The sequence below is a fragment of the Aspergillus tubingensis genome (genome assembly GCF_013340325.1).
Source record: "Aspergillus tubingensis WU-2223L DNA, scaffold_3, whole genome shotgun sequence".
Classification (NCBI taxonomy): domain Eukaryota; kingdom Fungi; phylum Ascomycota; class Eurotiomycetes; order Eurotiales; family Aspergillaceae; genus Aspergillus; species Aspergillus tubingensis.
This window is the reverse complement of record NW_023336277.1, coordinates 1,510,931-1,531,868: the sequence shown is the minus strand read 5'-3', so window position 1 is coordinate 1,531,868 and position 20,938 is coordinate 1,510,931. Positions and strand designations below refer to the sequence as shown.

The 20,938-nt window shown below is 51.4% G+C and overlaps 6 protein-coding genes across 6 annotated transcripts; 5 read left to right on the top strand and 1 right to left on the bottom strand.

Moving 5' to 3' along the window:
* Positions 1-257: 257 nt before the first annotated feature.
* AtWU_01702 (putative mitochondrial carrier protein) lies at positions 258-1,681 on the top strand (the record flags this gene model as incomplete). The annotated part of the gene is made up of 2 exons (XM_035496816.1): positions 258-501; positions 558-1,681. 2 exons carry the CDS (start codon positions 258-260, stop codon positions 1,679-1,681), a joined length of 1,368 nt encoding a protein of 455 aa, XP_035352709.1.
* Positions 1,682-2,615: 934 nt separating this feature from the next.
* Positions 2,616-6,633, top strand: AtWU_01701 (uncharacterized protein; the record flags this gene model as incomplete). Its single annotated transcript, XM_035496815.1, has 10 exons — positions 2,616-2,674; positions 2,742-2,952; positions 3,013-4,103; positions 4,163-4,387; positions 4,433-4,601; positions 4,725-5,345; positions 5,396-5,764; positions 5,832-5,959; positions 6,027-6,130; positions 6,212-6,633. 10 exons carry the CDS (start codon positions 2,616-2,618, stop codon positions 6,631-6,633), a joined length of 3,399 nt encoding a protein of 1,132 aa, XP_035352708.1.
* A 609-nt stretch (positions 6,634-7,242) lies between these two features.
* On the bottom strand, positions 7,243-9,156 carry hsp60 (chaperone ATPase HSP60; the record flags this gene model as incomplete). The annotated part of the gene is made up of 3 exons (XM_035496814.1): positions 7,243-8,756; positions 8,825-8,966; positions 9,049-9,156. 3 exons carry the CDS (start codon positions 9,154-9,156, stop codon positions 7,243-7,245), a joined length of 1,764 nt encoding a protein of 587 aa, XP_035352707.1.
* A 1,308-nt stretch (positions 9,157-10,464) lies between these two features.
* Positions 10,465-10,849, top strand: AtWU_01699 (ATP synthase subunit epsilon family protein; the record flags this gene model as incomplete). The annotated part of the gene is made up of 3 exons (XM_035496813.1): positions 10,465-10,496; positions 10,572-10,686; positions 10,772-10,849. The coding sequence occupies 3 exons, from the start codon at positions 10,465-10,467 to the stop codon at positions 10,847-10,849; spliced, it is 225 nt and encodes a 74-aa protein (XP_035352706.1).
* A 471-nt stretch (positions 10,850-11,320) lies between these two features.
* On the top strand, positions 11,321-14,089 carry AtWU_01698 (N-alpha-acetyltransferase 35, NatC auxiliary subunit; the record flags this gene model as incomplete). The annotated part of the gene is made up of 8 exons (XM_035496812.1): positions 11,321-11,387; positions 11,482-11,549; positions 11,633-11,773; positions 11,843-12,079; positions 12,140-12,598; positions 12,652-12,909; positions 12,984-13,082; positions 13,133-14,089. The coding sequence occupies 8 exons, from the start codon at positions 11,321-11,323 to the stop codon at positions 14,087-14,089; spliced, it is 2,286 nt and encodes a 761-aa protein (XP_035352705.1).
* Positions 14,090-16,716: 2,627 nt separating this feature from the next.
* On the top strand, positions 16,717-19,084 carry AtWU_01697 (Zn(II)2Cys6 transcription factor; the record flags this gene model as incomplete). Its single annotated transcript, XM_035496811.1, has 4 exons — positions 16,717-17,737; positions 17,792-17,926; positions 17,986-18,076; positions 18,148-19,084. 4 exons carry the CDS (start codon positions 16,717-16,719, stop codon positions 19,082-19,084), a joined length of 2,184 nt encoding a protein of 727 aa, XP_035352704.1.
* Positions 19,085-20,938: the final 1,854 nt, after the last annotated feature.

Here is a 20,938-nt window from a genome sequence, read left to right as displayed (position 1 = left end):
GGCAAGAGAGGAAAGGGACCAAGTGCTTATCTCCGGCACTTCCATCGAAGCTGTTCGGCTCCACGCGCCACCGCCAAACCTTCCGAGCCCCGATCGCTCTTTTTCTCTCTGACGCATTTGCTGCCCCCCTCTGACGTCTGCTGAAGATCCCTCCCTCCCCTACGCCATCAATCTCCCTAGCGATATTTAGCAGCAGAGGCACGCGTCCATAATTCATCCGCATCTCTGTCTTCTTCCGATCCTTCGCCGTTGAATGAATGTCCGCTACCACTACTGATCTTGCGCCCGGGGACCGATATCGCTCCGACGGTTTGAGCGGCGCTGTACCCACGAACAACCTGGCAGAGTCATGGCCATCAGTTAAAAACACTATTCCAATGGCGACTACATCTGGGACAGGCTCGGTTCCAGCACAGAGCGCCATGCAGCAGACGGAGGATGTCTCGATCGCTCAAAGGATGGTTTCGGCCACCATCGGCAGTTTTCTCACGAATATTCTAGGTAGGCAAGGTCGCAACTGAGAACCTGAGGCGTGAGATGCTGATACTGCTGTCTAGTTACACCTCTTGACGTCGTTCGGGTTCGTCTACAGTCTCAGTCGCTGGTCAAAAACACATCGCCCTTCAACTCACACACCACGCAAACTTTCAAGAACGCTCCCCCCAATCTTGGAGTAACAGCTTGTTGTCGGGAAGTCTTTTGGATTGGACAGAATACTCAGATATGTATGCTCGGACCTGAGGCCGGGGCTCTCGGGGCTACATCGGTCGCGGATTGCGCCGTGGAAGAAACGCAGCGCAAAACATTCACATCGACCTTGGATGGATTGCGGAAGATCGCGCGAAATGAGGGTGTGCTGACCCTCTGGCGTGGACTCAGTCCTACTTTGATGATGAGCATTCCAGGGAACATCATCTACTTCGCTGGATACGACTGGCTGCGGACCGATGACAGGAGCCTGATCAAGCGGTGGTTTCCCGACGCCTACGCTCCTTTCGTTGCAGGCTCCGTTGCCAGAACCACAGCAGCATCTCTTATCAGTCCCATCGAGATGTTCCGAACGCGTCTGCAAGCCACTCCTGGCACTGGAGCAGGCCATTTCAAGGCTACCCTAGAGGGTCTTTACCACATGGCTCAAACGCAAGGTTACAGCTCGCTGTGGAGAGGACTGACGCTTACCATGTGGCGCGATGTGCCCTTCTCTGGCCTCTATTGGTGGGGGTATGAAGAGGTCAAGAACTATCTCATTGAAACGCGCAAGAGCTCTTACTTGCACGGTCTGCCACACGGGTCCTCTGCCAGCCAGCGCCATCTCCACGACCTTGATACGCCAACCTTCTTTGACAGCTTCTTCGCGGGCGCTAGCTCTGGATCCTTGGCGGCATTTGTCACCACACCGTTTGACGTGGGCAAAACTCGCCAACAAGTTTTCCGACACATGAGTGATGTGCCCGGTTCCGCGGGCAACGTTTCCGGCGGAGTCCTCCATCCCGAGCAGCTCCCCCTACCGAAGTTCCTGCTACACATTTTCCGTGAGGAGGGTATGGCAGGACTTTTCCGCGGATGTGTTGCACGCTGCCTGAAGGTCGCACCAGCTTGCGCCATTATGATCTCAACGTACGAGTTCGGCAAGAAGATGGCACGGGGCGTCAACGAGAGGAGTCGCTCTGCAGATGAGTGAAACCGAAAAGTAATCCAATCCTCCCCTCCACAAAAGATATTTCATTTCTTGGATATGGCTCGACATATACGGCGTTCTCGATTACAGGAAGACCCGAAATACCCAACGCTTGGTCTCAAGCAGCTTGCATTTCTCCACTACTTGCAGCAATTAATTGCTTCTGTCTTATCGCATAAACTCGGCGTGCACTGCGTTTCTACCTCTTGATTTCTTGTTGATGTCTGATGATACCGAATTGTCTCGATAGAACTTTCGTCGCAGTTCCTTTCTCTTTCTTCCCGTTTTGCTCCATCGCCTCTATATTATTTCCGTGCATATATCTTCTTCTCGTCACCAGCGGTTTGCTCCTATGTTTGTCTTGTGTAAGACCAAAAGGGAGGTTTTGTCTTTTCGGGACGCAAAAGTCCATCAAACCATGTATATCTTGTATCTGCTAAGAGCGACCAAAATCTTCACTCCAATCACATCCTATATAGCTTGTTGAATAAATATTCCACCAGACCCTCCGGTCTACATTCTCCACGATTGCTGTACCTCTTCCACGAAAAACTTCCGTTAATCCCTACATGGGAAGGTTTGGTTAACAAGTACCGTCAGTACTAGTTGGCTGGGCGCTTCTGCACGACTTGCGCTTACTGACAAATATCATAGATAATTTCCGTCTTTCCTTGAATGGGGCTAATTAAGTTGCTATCTCTAGCGCTCAGGGCTAATTTCCGGTGCTGTTCTCACCTACTAGCAGGGGTCTGCCAAGTAAGGCTGAGAAGATCTTCCAAGACAGTCACCTGCCCGGGGGTGGATCAACAGAGTGTCAGATGATGAGGCTCGTCTTCCTTCTGAGTCAAAGCAGCGCACTGCTCACTTTTACATTCTCCCCACTTCGTTCAGACAATATGTCTCAACTCTCCTCTGTCCACTGGAGCGAATGTGGAAAATGGCTCCCGATAATGCGCTCAACGGGGAACAACCGCCGCGCATCGAAACGGCAGTGGAGTAAGTATCCGATGATCTCTCCACCATCATGAGCATAATAGATGAGCTGATGCAATGAAAATACTAGTATCGTTGCAGTGCCAGCTATCGGCGCAGATCCCAGGAGGACATGGCTCGATGAGGATTCACAAACGCCGTGGCTTCTTACCGAGTTAGCCAGATGCATCCCAACCGCTCGTGTTCTATTTGCAGACCATGGGCATCTTGACTCGCAAGATGATCTGGACTTATTGGCTCACCGGCTGTTGAAATGGCTTCTAGAGAAAAGGGGGTCAACTGTGAGTACTTCCACTAGCCGTGTGCTCGACGCAGAGCACGGTCCTGATATTGCGTTGCAGAGCCTTAGGCGTCCTATCTTCTTCGTTTGTCACAGCACGGGCGGACTTGTCGCCAAAGCAGCGCTTGTAATAGCCAGTCAACTAACATCCAGACTTGGTTCGATTCTGTCAAGTTGCTATGGCATCGCATTTCTGGCGACTCCGCATCATGGCTCGAGTTATCTGTCGGCTCCGGAGTTCACCAAAAGTATTCAGCACTTGATGAGACTCAAACACCGCATTCCGCCTCGCATTCAGGAGCTCTTCAAACCAAGGCATCCCTACCTCTTACGCCTTTCTAGCGAATTCAGGGCAATATCGGCGGATATCAGACTTTGGACCTACCTGGAGACCGTCGACTCTACTCTAAGTATCGCCGACTCTGAGGCTGGAACCACCATAGACATGCATGTTCCCATTACGTCCATTCGGTCTGGTATTCTTGGTTTTGAACATGAAAAAGAAACCCCTCTAGCTACTGACCACGTTGGCACTGCGTCTTTCAAAGGCCAGGAGCTTACAACAAGATTCGGTTTCATAGATGAATTACATGAATCTGTCACCGTGGCTATTCATCTATCTAAGCTGACAGATGCCCCATTAGACGTGGAGATGGAAGTAATGGTCCAAGTAAATGGCTTTTTCGAAGACACCGCGCGTGGAATTAGCGACGAAACGCCTTTGAAACTATGGTCCACCAAAGCGTCTCTCCGCGAGTATCTGGCCAATGGACCCTCTTCATGCCTTAATATCAGGCTTCAAAAGACAGCCGGGATACCAGCGAGCATCTACGATGACTCCTCCCTAAGCAGCTTTGATAGCAGACCGACTTCTGCTCATGTTCGAGCGTCAATGGATGGCATATTGCAACCAAGAGAAACACCTGTAGCGGAAGCCAACAGACCCGAAACTCTTCCTCACAGACCCCCATTAAAAGCGAGTCGCAGCTTTATGGGCCACACATCTCCTCAGATCCATATTACTGAGCCAGCCGTTGATGACTACTTTGATGTACAGCCAGAATCAGGTCAAGATGTGAAGATATCTGATTCACAAAGCCAGGATGAGATAGGCGATGCGAGTCAAATCGAAACGGGTGTGGGAAACATTCTGTGAGTTTCTATACGACCCTCGCCAGTAAAGCTAGACAGTTAACAGAATTCAAACGAAGAGCAATATCGAGTCCTCCCAGATATAGAAGCTTCCTACCAATTCCACCGCCCTTCCGAGATACTGTCGATCAGCAGAGGGCCGAGATGCCTCGGAAGATGCCACGATTTGACCAGCCGGAGCCAGGGAGCGAGAAGCTTCTTTGGATCCATGTGCCTTATACCCACACTGGATGGGTACCAGCTATACTAGCCAAGGCTTGTGGAAATCACGACAGGCAGAAGTTGTATGTAGCCCTCCGTATATTCAGACCTCTTGCTGACGTATCTAGCTTGGAGGAGTTTGTCAATGACGAATACTGGTATTCCAATCTCATCAGAGCCCGTCACCTTGAACCTCACGCTCGCTACGTAAGACCCGAATGTATTCACTTCAAGGACCGCAAGCCTCCGTCCCCCGATACTGTGGATGGGCATCAAGATCCTAGATTGGCTTTATACGTAAGTCTACCACTCTAATAAAGAAGCAGGATGCTCACCTTTCGTTCCCGACTAGATACCGTATGTACGTATTATCAGGCCACTGAGATCTCATGCATGTCTTGTGTGCTAAATTCAGGATAGCTCCACTGGGATACCTACTGGAATCTCGTTCAGCGGCGTAAAGTCGTCGAGGACAGATTGCGACAAGGGCGCTTCAGACCAGTTCCAGATGACATTTCCAAAGCGAGCCTGGAGTCAAAGCTAATCTGGAGATATCTCGGAAGCGAACCACCCATTCATATCCGGCGAACATTGGATCAGTTCGGGTACCCTAACTTACGGTCGACCGTAGCAAGAGATGATGACCAGATGCTCTGGAAACGGACGAAGAAGGTCGTTAATCTCAATGATGAGATCAAGAATTCCGCCGAGGCAGAAAACTCTACTAACACTAAAAACACATTCATGGATGGAAAGGTCCTCATAGTCGATCAACTCTGGTTATGGATTGTCGATGAGAAGACAGTAGTCACTTTCTTCCCCAATCAGGAGGCCACGACAGCCGAAGGCAAACTCTACGAGCAGTCAAACCTCTATAGCAGCATATACAACGAGCTTAACGGAGATCTCGCAAGACGCTTCGAAACAGCTGGCGACCTTGCTTCCTTAATCGTGTTGCATGCAATCACCGTCCTTCTGGACCGGACATTGCACCGTGACCTGCAAATACTCCGAATATTCGAAGAATCCATCAGCATTCTTGTGAGAACCCTAATTCTCCAATGTACAACATACAGCACTAACCCATCCAGACCGAAATCGTAACCAAATCCTTCAAACGCTTCCGAAACCGCGGCTTCAACACTCGCCCCGCCGACTATAACAAAAACGCCGAAGGCAGACCCATGTCCGCCACGGAGCGCGACGAGAGGGACAACAAAGTAGCCAGACGAAACCGCGAGGACCTCTCCACATTGCTAGAGCTGAGAGACATCGTAGACGAACTTAGCACCCTCCTCAAACTCCTCGAGCAGCAAGCAACCACAGTGAGAACCATGTCCAGCTACTTCGAACACCGAGGCTGCGGACAAGCATTCATTGAATCAGCCCTCTCCCGACTAGAAGAGTACCGGAACCAAGTCCTCGAAATGCGCGAAAACGCATCCGTGGCACAGAAAGCAGTACGTTCTCACCAACCAACCTTCTCTCCCAGACAAGACATAGAACTAACACCCCCAAAACCAACAGGTCGAAAACCTGCTCGATCTCAAACAAAAACAAGCTAGCGTTGACGAATCCCGTCTCGCCCGATGGGAAGCAGAAGTAACCCAAGACCAATCTCGATCTGTCATGGTCTTTACAATATTCACCATCATGTCAGTTTCCTTCCCCCAATATACATCAACAAACCCACATAATTGACTGATATCACAACACAACCAGCTTCCTCCCCCTCTCCTTCTTCACCTCCCTATTCGGCATCAACGCCCGAGAATGGAGCGGTGAAGCAGAGAACCTAACCCTAGGCCAAATGCTATACATCTCAGGTATACCCCCCACCCCTCCCTCCTACATCCCAAGCACCTCCCTCCCAACCCAACAATAACTAACTAACCATAACCCACCAGGCCCCGCCTCCTTCGCCATAATAATGTTCGCCCTCCTAATAGCCTTCAACGAACGGCTCCGCGAAACCCTCTGGCGGGCCCAAAAACTCATCATAGATATAGTTGCAGATTTCCTTCTCGCGCCGATCACATTACTCTTCCAGTGGTGGAGGAGGATGGGGAGGAAGGGGAAGAAGAGGCCTGGACCTGGAGCCGAATCTGAGAATAATCGGCCGAAGACGACTGGTCGTCGTGGCTTGGGGAAGTATAGACGGAATGGGAAGATACAGAGACAGCAGTCTGGGGAGGATATTTGGTCGGAACATGAGGATAAGATGTTGGGGGGTGGTGTGGGGCGTATGGGACTGGTGGATGGGGAGGTGGAGAGGGAGAGGATGGATCCGTATGCGGAGAAGGGGAGGGGGTGGGGGGTGGATGAGTAGATATCTAGACTCAGTTGTTATTTGCTACTAGTTGAGATGGTAGAGGGGTGGGTACTATTTGGGTGTTGATAGATGATGGGTTGGGGTATTTCAATGTCTTATAGATGGGAACTAGTTATTATATATTGTTTACGATGTTGGTTGGCAGGTCCGAAATTATTGTTGATCAGAATTACGATATTACACTACTCCGTATAATACTCAGTTGGCAGTACCATGTTTTTACCACACTATGAAGGTAGAATGCTCATGAACAATTAATAAATGAAATTGCTAAACACCACGGCAGAGTGAACGGCCGTGGAGCACATAAAGTACATGGTATGATACACAGGACTCCCTGAGACTTTTTGTGCCCAATATAACGGAGTGGAGATGATAAGGGAGGAGAGGATATAAGAGGTGAAAGTAGGATAAGTCGGGTAAAAGAGGATGTGGTTAGGTGACCAAAGACGTATAACACATTAGAGACAAAGGAGATAGTCAAAAACCAAGAACAAGTAAAAAAAGCCATATCAGGACAATGCCCGTACTATGCAACAACACGCTGGAAGGGAAACCTCTTTAGAAACAAGGAACGGGTAAGGCTACACGAGAACGGGGGCTAGCTTAGAACATGCCACCGCCCATGCCGCCCATACCACCCATGCCACCCATGCCACCGGCAGGAGCAGGGCCCTTCTCCTCAGGGGCATCAACGATGGCAACCTCGGTGGTACCGAGGAGGGAGGCAACACCGCTGGCGTCAACCAGGGAGGTGCGGACAACCTTGAGGGGGTCGACGATACCGCTGGAGATCATGTCGACGTACTCGCCCTTGGAGCTGTCGAAACCACGGTTGAAGTCCTTGGCGAAGTCATCGGTGAGCTTGCCAACGATGACGCTGCCCTCGAGACCAGCGTTCTCGACGATGGTACGGGCGGGGCGGGTGATGGCGCTCTTGATGATGCTGACACCGAGCTGCTGGTCGAAGTTGGCGGTCTGGACGTTGGCAAGACCGTTGGCGGAGGCCTTCAGGAGGGCAGTACCACCACCGGGGAGGATACCCTCCTCAACAGCAGCGCGAGTGGCGTTGAGAGCGTCGACAACACGGTCCTTCTTCTCACCGACCTCAACCTCGGAGGCACCACCGACCTTGATGACGGCGACACCGCCAGAGAGCTTAGCGAGACGCTCCTGGAGCTTCTCCTTCTCGTACTCGGAAGTGGTGGGGTCAGCCATGACACCACGGATCTGCTCGCAGCGCTGAGAGATGCTGTCCTTGCTGCCCTCACCGTTGAGGATGATGGTGTCCTCCTTGGTGATGGTGATGGCACCGGTGGAACCGAGCATGTCGGGAGTCAGCTTCTCGAGCTTGATGTCAAGCTCGTCGCTGAAGACGGTACCGTTGGTGAGAACGGCAAGATCACCAAGGATGCTCTTGCGGTTGTCACCGAAGCCAGGGGCCTTGACAGCGGCAACCTGGAGCTGGCCACGGAGCTTGTTCAGGATGCAGACGGCGAGAGCCTCACCCTCAATGTCCTCAGCAATGATGACGAGAGGACGGCGGAGGGTGGTGGAGGCCTCAAGGGCGGGGATGATGTCCTGGACGGCGGAGATCTTCTTCTCAGAGAGCAGGATCAGGGGCTTCTCGAATTCGACCTTCTGGGACTTGGCGTCGGTGATGAAGTAGGGGGAGGTGTATCCACGGTCGAAGCGCATACCCTCGGTAACCTCAAGCTCATCCTCGAGGGTCTTGCCCTCCTTGACGGTGATAACACCCTCCTTGCCAACTCTCTCCATGGCAGTGGAGATGAGCTTACCAACGTGGGTGTCGCCGTTGGCGGAGATGGTAGCGACCTGAGCGATCTCCTCACCGGTGGTGATGTCACGCTTGTTCTGCTGGAGGTAGTCGACAACAGCGTCAACGGCGGCCTGGATACCACGACGGAGGTCCATGGGGTTGCAGCCAGCGGCAACGTTCTTCACGGTCTCGGAGAAGATGGCACGGGCAAGGACGGTGGCAGTGGTGGTACCGTCACCAGCGATTTCGTTGGTCTTGGAAGCGACATCCTGGAGAAGACGAGCACCGAGGTTCTCGAACTTGTCCTGGAGCTGAATGGCCTTGGCAACGCTAACACCATCTGTTACAGTCAGTACGGACCGATCCGCAAAGCTCCGTATTATTAATATGATTGTAGGGAGAACGTACCCTTGGTGATCTTGGGGGAACCGTAGGGGGACTCGATCAGGACATTGCGACCCTTGGGACCAAGAGTAGAGGTGACAGCCTTAGCAAGAGTGTCGACACCCTTGAGAAGCTGGGCACGAGCCTCAACGCCGAACTTGAGCTCCTAGAAGGGTGTGAGCAAGCTTCCAGACAGGACTGTCGAGAGCTCCAGCAAGAGCAGCTCAATTCCAAGCTAAGAGACATACCTTGTGAGCAAAACGCTGCTGCTGCAGGCTGACGGGGGATCTCTGGAAAGAAGCACGCTTGGCAGCGGCGGACAGGACGGAGGTCCTGGAAGAGAGAGCGCGTTGCATCTTGAAGGGATGTTATGGAAAAACAAGACAGAAACAAGGTAGAAGAGGATATTAGAATACAATTAGATCGAGGATAACCCGACCGAAACTCCCAGAGCAAGAACGGGTGTCAAGGGAGAAGAAGGAGAAGAAGAATGGATGGAGGAAGAGATGGAGATGGGGATGGAGATGAAGCCAAAGTCTCGAAAATTTTCCAGGCGATTCTCGATCCCCGGATTGTCTTGGCGGCAGAAGCTCCTAGAAGGTCACGTGGGGCCCGGCTATCCGAGGGAATCGCCTCGGGTCGTCGGAAGAGGTAACCCGTTGCCGGAGATAAAGGCTTCTTGATATTCTATAAAATAAAAAAATAACAATATATACATATGGGAGAGTTCCTGAGGATTTAACTGAAGAGCTTATAATATTAAGCCTAGGTTCTACTTTCCACTACTACTACTATCACCAGAAATATGAGGATGGTCAAAATATATTCTGGTGGAGGGAGACTACGGTCTTTTTACTAGTACTACTGGTTAGTACTAGAGTCTGTTAGTCCTCTCACCGACTCTCCCACCTACTACTATCTTTACTAGTAGTGGTAAAAAGAAAACTCAGAGGGAATAGTTACGGAATAGTATAACATTGAAAGCATAAATATCGTACTTACATATGGCAGTTTTATAATTATATTATGACTATTAGCAACTATTTACAACGGTAGATAACCTTAATATAAACTGTTAACCATAATAGTATTACCCTCTACAAATCTCCTCGGCCCATTGTATGGTTCTAGAGACAAGATAGTAATTACAGAGGTCATGTTGGAGAATCATAAGTGATGGGTTGCATGCAGTATTTGTACTAGTTAATAGACCGCACTTACGCTTCTACTACTTAAAAAGGTTATCAGGCGCTACCATACATTGCCAGTTCTAATACTGTAGAGGCTTAGAAGTAACTGATTGCTCCTTTCAATCTATTCCATGTCATATTCTTAATACCACATATACCTCCAGATATTCAAGTTGGGTGCTGGAACTTCTGGATTCTTGGAGACACATTGATTAAACCGAGTCTTCAAAAAATCATAGCAAATTAGTAGTCCCTGCTATTTTGCAACAAAGCGATCCCGCTGGATGAAATACTTACAGTACTATAAGATTTAAAGATAAATATGGGGAAGTACATCCGTTGAGGGCGTGTCAGTCACGTGTGTCACATGACCCAACCTTCCCGAACCTCCGAAACTCGACCGTCTGCAAAGCATCCCAAAGCAAGTGTTCCTTCTCCTGAACAGAATCCCCTCATCTATCCCTCACCGTCAAAATGGCATTCGCTTGGAAAGCTGCTGGTCTCACGTATGATATCCCTCTCGCTCTGAATCGTCTTGTCTACTCTGGATCTCCGACTGACGTCTTGGTTGACTTTTACAGCTACAACCGCTACTTGACCGTTGCCGCTCGCGCGGTCCGCAGGTCTCTCAAGGACGGTCCCCGTGCTGCTGCTGAGCGCCGCGGAAACATGGACTTGCGTTTCGCCAAGTGGGAGGTTCGTATATGCACGCCTGGCATACCCTTCGCCAAGTTCAATGGGATGAGGACGGTTTTAACTGACTATCGGGTTCCGGATATAGAACGGCAAGCAGGGTGAAGTCAAGTCCCTCGCCAAGGCCAACGATGAGGCTCTCGCTGCTCAGGCCGAGTCGAAATAAATACCCCGTTCCGAAAGTGTGTGAAAGAAGACCGGAAGATGTGTATTCTGGATGAAGGATGTTGAGGTCTCGGGTGAAAGCCATGGGCAGGAATGGAATAGATCTCTGTAGCATATTGGCCCCTTTGATCAGGTCTAAATAGAAACGAACTATTTCTTCCTGCCGTTCTTCTCTAGCTGGCTAGCAGGGCCCGCTTAACCACAATGTAGTTCTTGTGCCTGCGAGGAGCATGGGTTCCTGAATTGAACTCGACGGGCTCTGCTTGAGCGCGTGCGGCTTGTGTTCCCGCAAGTTTTGCCCTGTCCGCCCGACTCCCCGCCCTCCCCTCGCCCGCTCTCGGTCTGCTCCAACTCTCATTCCCCTTCCCCTTCGGTGCAACCCTTCTTTTTAGACGACCCAGACAATCTGGCAGCTGGCTGCAAATGATCGTGGTTTCACATGCTGCCTAACAACTCATTCCCTGTTTCGACAATGCGGGTTGTCACGCAGTCAGTAGTCCCGCGCGACATCACCGATGAATTTACATCCGCTGCCTCAAGTGAGCCACTTCCTCTCTACAGCCCGCCCTTTGATTATTCCACCATACAGATAGAGTGAATTGCTCGCTAACTATTCTTCTACCTTGACCTCAGAGCTGAAAACTGGCCAGCTCGTCAAAGATGATTACTTCACACTTTTCGAAGCAGTTGGGGCGTTGGAGGTCGGTTGCGACTCAATATGCTTTTGACAGACATCCGGCCGATTACATCGAACCAGAAGCTGATATTCTCCCATTCATAATAGATTATGGACTCTAAGATGGACAGTGGATATCTAGGCCCCGGCGAAAACCATGCGCAGGCTTTGGATGACGACTACGATGTGACGCGGGAGCTTAGTCCGGAGGAGGTCCTTGGTATTATGGACGGATTGCTATGTCATGAGGTAGGTAGAGATGTCCACACTCGAATTTTGACGCTGCGTCTGACCGTGCTTACTTGTCTGTTGCGATAGATGGCATGGCATATGGGCCACCCTCTTTCCCAAACCCTCTTCACATCCCTGTACCTTGATAAGCTCTTATGGCCGGTCCCGAAGTCGCTCGACGAAGCCACCTTCTCTCGCGGACGTGCCGCGAGTAATGACAAGGAAGCCCCGATCGTGCATCTGGTACTGCGTGCTTATTGTCTGGCGCTCCTCAAATGCTGCGACTTTGTTCATGCACGAGTAGCCACTGAATACTATTTCGAGGTTGGTTCTGGCTTATGACATTCTGTTGGCTCTGCAGTTAACAACAATCCTTCATCATAGGAAGAGGACTTTGTCACCCAGCTCTACAATCGCAGCCTGCTGTCGCAATTCGAACCGGAGCCATTCTACGACCTCCTTCATCAAGCGATCTACTGGGTTGACGAACAGAAGGACAAGTTGGATGAGAAAGTGCTGCAGGCCATAAAAACAAGACTCCTCTTCCGACGTGACTTTTTGAAGGGCATGGAACAAGATATCGAAGTGATTGAGACGAGGTCAAAGGAGCCGTTTTTGGCTTGTCTGCCCCAATTGGATGATATGGCCAAATCGACGACCCTTGGAGCGCAAGTGCCTGATTCTTTCAGTTGGAAGATTCAAAGAAAGTTGGCCAGCACTGTGCCTCCACGACCAATGGTGAATATCAATTTCGACGATGCGCTGGCGCATCTGAGACGACTATGTCAAGACGCAATTGATATCCAAGAAGTCATCGGTTACCGCGGTCCTTACAATTTCAAGGTGGGTGACCACATGGCTTTGTCGCTGCAGCAGAGTCTTACTAATAGACGCAGGTAACTGTCTGGACTTTGCTGTCACGGAAGCCTCAGCCATCAGTATATATCCGATCGCTGGTTCAGTCAATGATCGTAAACAACATGACGATACTGGGAGCCGTCCCGGTTAAACAGTTTCTGTACGATGAGCTCGCAGAGCTTGTACTACCGTCTAGTATACTTCTGCAAGCCAACATGGACGATATTGAGGTGCCTTCAGACCCCCGCTTCCAGATTGCCAAGCAAATGGACGCGTTCGTGCAGCGCTTCTCCCAGGTAGGCACTTCCCATTCTCTCTTCCCGTGTATAGGTTTCTATCCAAGGCCTGACCCGACTAATACTCCATGCAGCCTTTTGTGGACACGTTCCGTAGTTCCTGCCTGAATCGCTGCCGCATCCGCCGTACGGTTTGTCATACCATTGTCGACTGGGACAATTTGCAAATGGAGGTAAGTCTTCCGATATTTCATTTAGCATGGGTAGGCCTAATCCACTGTAGGCGGAAGATCTGGATGAGCAACTCCGTACCCTCAGCAAAGAACCCCCGCTGATGCTCGCTAACGGCGACGCAACGTACTCATACCCTCTTAGTAGCTGGGCCTACCATCAGAAACTGGTTCAATTCCGTCTCATTCTTCAGCTCGGGTTCGAGCTTTCTATCTACGCACCGGAAGAACTACCGGGGATGTACTGGTACCTGTCCCACATCTGTTCTACCCATCTAGGCCATATCGACCGTATCCGCACGTTCACTGTCGCCACGGCCAAACGAAACCTTCCCGATGTGGCCGCCAAGAAGCGCGATGCTCTTGAACGACATGCTGCCCTCCAGAAGTCCCTCAAACTGCTCGAACGGCTCACGACGCAAATCGTTGCGATTGACGCATTTGCAATTTCCCTGCACGCCCTGTACGTGCTCCTTGCTCGCCATCGTGTCCTGCCAACGGCCTCTGCACCCCAAGCGTACTCTAGCGACCGGTTGCGCTACGAACTCCGCATGAAACCCTTCCTTTCAATTACCTTGCCGGAATTGGTCCCCTACGATGAGTACCGCCGGGAAGCGGTGCTCGAAGGGGACAGTGATGAGATCGTGCTGGAGCGTGCCACCAAGGCGATCTCGGAAGCCCGGAAAGCGTGGGAAGCCACGCTAGCGAACGGGGCTTTTATCCGCGATTCCGATGGCGAGGAGAGCCCCGCACCAGCCATTGAAGAAGATTGGAAGCGCGACATCAAAGACACGAAGCGCGCCTGCATCGGTGCCAGTATTGCAATCGGAACAGTCAAGGAAGCATTGGAGAAGCGCACGCCAAAGGAACCAACTGATGAAGCGGCCAACAGCCCATCGGTGAACCTCCGGGTGACCATTCCAGAGGTCGGGAACAAGGCCCGTTGGCATGATTGGTGGATAGTCCCGCAAATCTCCCAAGCGACAGTAGCAGCCTCTAAGAAGACATGAAGGGCATCATCTCCCTACGGCGACCGGTACTTGCCCGGCGGGCGCAAAGTAAAACAGACCCTGGTTGCCCTTCCCGCCGCGATCCTGACGGGGATCGGACCACGCGACGGCGGTCCCCCAAGGGTTGTGTGCGTTCTTCCCACCGTAGTGCTGGAAGCGAAGACGACCGGCGCGGAGTACTTAGGCACATCGTGTGGCGGGGATGACAACGCTGATTGGCACCTCTGAAGCTGTGCACGAGAGCCGACCGTCCCCAAATGTTATCTAAATTACTTAGTGAAGCCCTAGGCAGCTGGTGTGGAGACATACCCGATGCACCATGAAGTCATGTATACTATAAGATACACCAAATATACCGATCACATCGATGAAGATTTTCAAATCGCTTACCTGGTACCCGACCTGCAGAGACAGGAAGGGAAATGGAAATACACCAACAATATCAATTAAGCAGATCGATATCTTCTTTCACTTGACACGTAATTAGATCACTTCGCATCATCAGTTAAGGAAGGAGCGATCCAATCCTAGTAGTAGTAGATTTAGCTACCTCCCCACTACCTACCAGCTCGTCTCGGCAGGAGCAAAGCAGTAAGAGGATGTACAAAGCAGATCAGCCCATACCCATCCATCCTTCCATTCCTTCCTTTCTTTCTTTTCATACTTACACTTACTGTACTTACCCAGTCAGCTGACCCCGACCTGTCAAACTGCCAGGTCAGTCAGTCATCCAAGCTTCTCCTTACTCAGTAGCTTTGACCTCTCGCTATCCATCTCTCACTGCAACATCCACCAGCCTTCTCTATCACGGACTTGACATCCATCATCGTTCCATCTCCCGAACTTACAATGGATCAGAACCGGAACAATCTCGATTTATTCCCCGAATTGGACGTCAGTTATGCAACGATTGCTAGAGTTACTAGCTAAGTAGGAGCTTGGCTCGCTACGATACCGGGGTGAATGAAAATGAGGTGGGAAACAATCAAAGCTACTAAGCCTGAAGTGAGTACACTAACTACAATGATGTCCTAAACTAGACTGACAAGTGAGGAGAAACAGAGTTACGTTGACAAACTAAGTTGACTAGATCATCGAGTGCGTCGATGACCTCACTGGACCCGAGACTGTGGATGGATGGAATGGAACCTAATGGTGTGGACACAGCCGGGAAGGAAGGCAGCGCCAGCCAGGATGAGAAGGAACGAACGATGAAGGAACATCAGATGAACACCAATGGGCGATTAATCATTGGGTGGGAAATTGCCGAGCGGGAATGATTCACGGCTGGCTTGGTCCATGCGGAACAACAGACAGACGGACAAGACACATTGAAAAGAACAAAGGGAAGGAAGGAAGGAAGGAATGAAGGGAAGCTGCAGAGAAAAAACACTAACGATCGGGAACTCAACAATTGGGGGGAAGGCATGATAAGATCTACTACTACTACCGACAATTTATAGATTTTTCTGCATTGCACGACTCTCTCCAGTTCCCGATTGGAACTTGTTGAGAAACGGATGGAGGGGGAAGAAGGAGAAGAGAGGAGAATGAGACAACACGCCATCTCGGAAGGTTCCATTTCCACGGCGCGGAATTCATCAGCGGGCCTCTGAAGGTTGGGTTTGAGTTAGTTGGTTGGTTATGCCATTTTCTGCTTTCTCTCTCTTGCCGATGTCTGCCTGACTAACCGGGCGAGTCAGAGAGACACCCGAGAGGAAGAGAAGAGAGCGAGAGAGGGAGAGAGAGAGAGAGAGAGAGAGAGACAGAGAGAGAGGGTGGGTAGGAAGGACAAGAGCTGAGAGAGAAGAGCCGGATCGGATCCCCTCCAAAAGTCAGTTCATCACCCCAAAGCTGCTTGCTGCTTGCTGCTGCTGCTGCTCCCCAGGGAAAGATCGGCTTATGCATTGATCGGAGGATCGTCTATCTAACCTCGACCATCTTGTCCCCATCTTTTTGTTACTATCTTTACTTCCCCAACTGTCACTCCTCATCATACTATCTCAGGGCTTCAACTTGCCTAAACCCAAACCTACTATCATTTCTGCTCGAAGACATCTGCTATTATCATGGTGATTCAAAATCCTACGAGCAGCAGCAGCCGGGGTCGGACCCATTGATCGGTGAGTGTCTGTCTGTCTGTCTGTCTCTTCGCCCCCCTCCTTCTGCCTCTGCCTCTTCCTACGTCTGGCTTTCCACTGTTTCGCCCTCCTCGGCAGCCCATCGTTGAAATTTGCGTGCCCTGCTCCTCTGCTCAGTCCTAAAACGCCTATCTCCGTCGCGCTGAGAGTTGCTGACGTCTCGGCCCGTCTAACTCTATCCTCATTCGCTCGCAGCTCTTTCTCTCCCTCTCTCTTTCTTGCTCTCCAATTTGCACGTGTCGTCTACATTTTTTTTTTGCTCGGTTCTAAAATCTTGAACACCTTCGCCCAATGTCTCACATCTTTACTCACGTTTGCACTACGATTAGAGCCCCGTTTCGGAAATTAAGCGCGCGTGTATGATCGTCTGGTTGCACAGACAGACGTTTTGTCTATCCCTTCTCTTCCGTCACGCACATCAATCCCCGAGATTCCCCTCCCAAATAGCGGGGACCAAGCAAACGTCTGCAAATCCTACCGCAAGCAATGCCTACATATCCTATCCGTCGCCGGCCGCGCGAGTGTAAAACTTGCCTACCTTGCCGTGCCAGCAAGGTCCGTTGCGATCGCAATGTCCCATGCGGCAACTGCGTCAAGCGCAACTTCACCTGCTCCTACGGTCGTCCTCCACCCACCGCTCCCAGACCGGCCTCCTTCATTCCCGACCAGTATGCCTCGTCCGCTACGACTCCCGCCACCAATACGCCGCAATACATGCCTTCCGCGGCTTATCAGTCTGCCGCCCATCGCGATGGTCCCTACGGTGCCGATCCCGAATCAGCCAGCTCTGCCAACCAGGATGGTCTATCGGAGATGGTAACGCTGTCGCAAGAGGAATGGGACGAGATCAACTCCAAGATGCAGACAATGGAACAGATCCTGACCAGTTTGGGCTCCCTGTTTCAGGCGCACGGCGCGCGGAAAGTCGCCCACTCCCGATCGGAACCGTCGCAGGAGCAGGAGGAGGAAGACGACTCGCCTGCTTCTGAGGGTATCTATGGATCAACTACGCTGAGAACAAACTCAGTCCACATCGGATCGAGGTCTGCTCTGGTGGACATTCTAGACAAGTCGAAGGTTTCCGAGGACACGGCGCAGGCGCTACCCAAAGACGACCTTCTTACCGAGCTGGCGATGGGGAACGAGTCGGCCGCCTACCCCTTCGTGGACCTTTGGTCGTCGGATCCGTATACGTTCAATATCTCTGGCGTGTGCAGTGTGCTGCCCGACGATGAGCAATGCCGAAAATTTCTAGCCTTCTATCGGAATATTGGTGCGGTGCTGTATCCCGTGCTGCCCGATCTCGTCAAGTTTGAAGCGGACATGAACAAGCTGTTGCAGGGCCGACAGGCCGCGGGTGGCGTATATAGTCCGGATGCTAATGGCCTAGTGAAGCCGTTTGGCATGAGTGTCTCTTTTCTTAGCCTTCTATTTGCTGTTTTAGCATCTGGCTCTCAACTATCTGATCTGCCTGGGAAAGAACGAGAGTTGACCTCGTGGGTATACGGTTGGTCGACACTTCCACACTAGCTTCTATTCACTTCATACTTACCCGCTTCAGTGTCTTGTTCTTACCATTGTCTGCGCATGTTGAACTATGTGTCTCAGCCATCCCTGGAGGTGATCCAGATCCTCTTGATCATTGGCAGTGTCTTGTCGTATAACATGAACGGAGGCGCATCTTACACGTTGCTGGGTGAGTAACATTCAACGCACACGAGGCAGCAGCTCGAAGCTAACGCACTTGACTGAAAGGAATGACGGAGCGTATGTGCATGGTGCTAGGTCTCCATGTCGAGACCTCGGGGTTTTCGCGAGCCACGCAGGCGGCGCGGAGAAGAGTATGGTAAGGAAAATCATCGACAATCATGAGAGTGACTGGAAAAACTTTCCGATACTAATGCGCAACGCAATCAGGTGGGCGATGGCTTTTCAGAACAGTCATTTTTCCTTGGCGTATGACCGACCATCCATTACCATGATCAACCAGCCAGAGATCCCGTACGATCCGAAATCGATGCCTGGTCACCGAGGGTATTTCGAAACGCTTTGCCGCCTGATTCAGGTTGTCCTCGACATGCTGCGAGGGCTGATGTTCACGCATCATTCCCACCTGCGGTACCACGAAATCCGGGAGTATAAGCAACGCATTGAACGAATCATTGCCGAGGCCGCACCGCATTTGAAATCTCGCGAACGCTGTGCGACGCTCGGGGAGCATATCGAACGGACCGAACTGCGACTCCATTCCTCGTATTTCATATCTCTCATGTGCCGAGTTTCGTTGGATCCGGACACTCCGATGGATGAACAGCGGCGCGAAATTGTTCGGGAGGATTGCTTGACGAACTTGATAAACACGATCGAGGCATTCATTGAGCTGCATTCCATCAATTCCCATGCGTCGCGAACCTGGATTAGCCTGCAACGAACCATTGCGTCAGCATTTCTTTTGGTAGCGAATAACAACGATCAGTTGCATCCGCAGACGTGGGACTTGATCGAGAAACTGGAAGCGGCGTTGTCGGACCATGTCCATGACGATACGAGCAGCGACCACAACAGCAAGACGGACACTGCCAAGCACCTTGCATCCTCCCTTCACGCTCTTCGGGAGGTCAGTGCCGCCTTCCGTGCGCGCAAAACGCGCCACCGGGTGGTGCCGAAGGTGGTACCCAGCCTGCAGAACACTTCCCCTGCCACCTCGTTCGCATCGCCATCCTCCACTTTGGGATCGGGGGTACCAGCGTACTCCTCTAGCCAGAGCGTTTCTCCAGACGGGCATATTGACAACATTCTTAACCAGGTTTCGGATGTAATGCTATTTCCCAGCATGAGTTCGGGAAATGCTTGACCCATCAACCGGGCAGTCATCCAAAAACATGATAGTTAGTGAATTTGTGCGACGGCCCCAACGGACGCGGGCGCACGGGGCTCACCCACCCGGTCCCTCTCACCCGCTGTTTGGGTGTATGAAGCGCCCCGTAGAGAGTACACCTACACCAGTGAGGCGGCTGAGAGAAGTCGTACCAGCAGACTCCTCCGCTGAACAACCGTGTCAGTTCATGCCGCATATATTACAGTGTGCCCCTTGGGCGAGCCTTGATGACCTATAGCCAGCGTCGATAAGCTTTCCCCCTTCCCCCTGATAACTAGCGGTGTGAGGGGGTGGAAAAATCGAGCAGGATGCAGAATTCTCCAGACATAGCAAGAGGGAGGTGGGGGGTTTGGTTCGTTCAACTCCCGGGAGTAGTGAGGGGGGTTTGTTGAGGGTAGGGCGAGGCGAGGCGAGGCCAGGCAGCGGGCGGGTATTTGTAGCGGAGAGATGGGCGGACCGGGGCGTGAGAAGCAGTCCCCCCTCGCGGCGGAAGTTGGATGACGATGAAGATGGGCTGCTGCTGCTGCTGCGGCGTCTTTGGGTTTGACGACGAGCTTGACTCGCGGATCAGGCAGCTTCCTTGCCCGGCCGAAGAATGACCGCTTCGGCCGAAGAAAACGATCGCCCGAACATTCCTCCCGGAATTGGCAGTTCGTCGGTTTGGGTTCGAAGACGATTTCCAGTTCGGTTCCGAATTCCTGTAATAATAATTTCCTTTTAAAGTTTGATTAGAAGATCTTGTCGTTCTCGACTTCCCTCCCCAAGACTCTCTCTCCCCTTCAGGAACCATATTGCTCGTGATCCTCTTTCCTTCCTGGTGTTTCGTCCCTCTTCCTGTCGGGCGCCGTAACAATTGGGAGTAGCTTCGCGGTTATTTCCTTTTGCACGTTGGGAGGTCCCCATCTAGTGAGTGAGCGCCAAGGCACGGTTTAAAAGCCTCAATGCCATCTTCACACCACAGGACATGAAGGTAAAGGCGATGAGAATGTGGGGGAGAAAAAAAGAGAGAAAAACAAAAAGAACGAAACGGGATAGCCAAAAAATATTAGGGAGGATGAATGAGGCTTCGAACCAAAAGCCAGGCTGTCTTGTCTATTCTTTTGCGATGGAATCCACACCTCTCGTTTCAAGTGCACTTTGCCCTGTTGTTCGGCCGGATAGCACCGATCCATGAGCCGAACGGCGAGACCCGGAAAGTCCGAAATGAGGAAAGGGGGGGCGCCAGCAAAGAAAATAAAAAACATTCCAAAAAAAGAAGAGCGACGGTGGCGGACTGACTTACTACTACTATTACTACAAAGTACTAGTACTAGTATCTATCTAGTCCGCACACACCAATGTTATGTGTCACGACTGACGAGTACTAAACTTACTACTTTAGGTACGTACTACTACTATATCGCTCGTGACAAGGCTGCGGGGTCAACCGTTGAGCCTAGTTAAGGATCGATCGATTGATTGATGGATTGATTGATTGATTGATTAATTCCTTGGTCCGGTCGAACCACACTTCTTACTCTTCTTGCCTCGGAGCCGAAACATCGGCGAACATGGAACTTCTATTTCTGTTTCTGTTTCTGTTCCAGGCCTTGCAATCCTGACTCGTCGTCCGTCTCTTCTCTTTCTCACTCACAGCAAGAACACTTCCGCGGACTACTTACTACCCCGATCGTCGGATTGCATTCTATTGATGCACGTACTGTGACACACTACTAGGGCGAACGCATGAAAGACTATATCATATTTGGAATGACGATCGTCGGTGGATGCTGGATGCTGGTGCTCTAGTTCGCTCTTCCCTGCCTTGGTTTGGTTGTGTCGGCGGCGGCG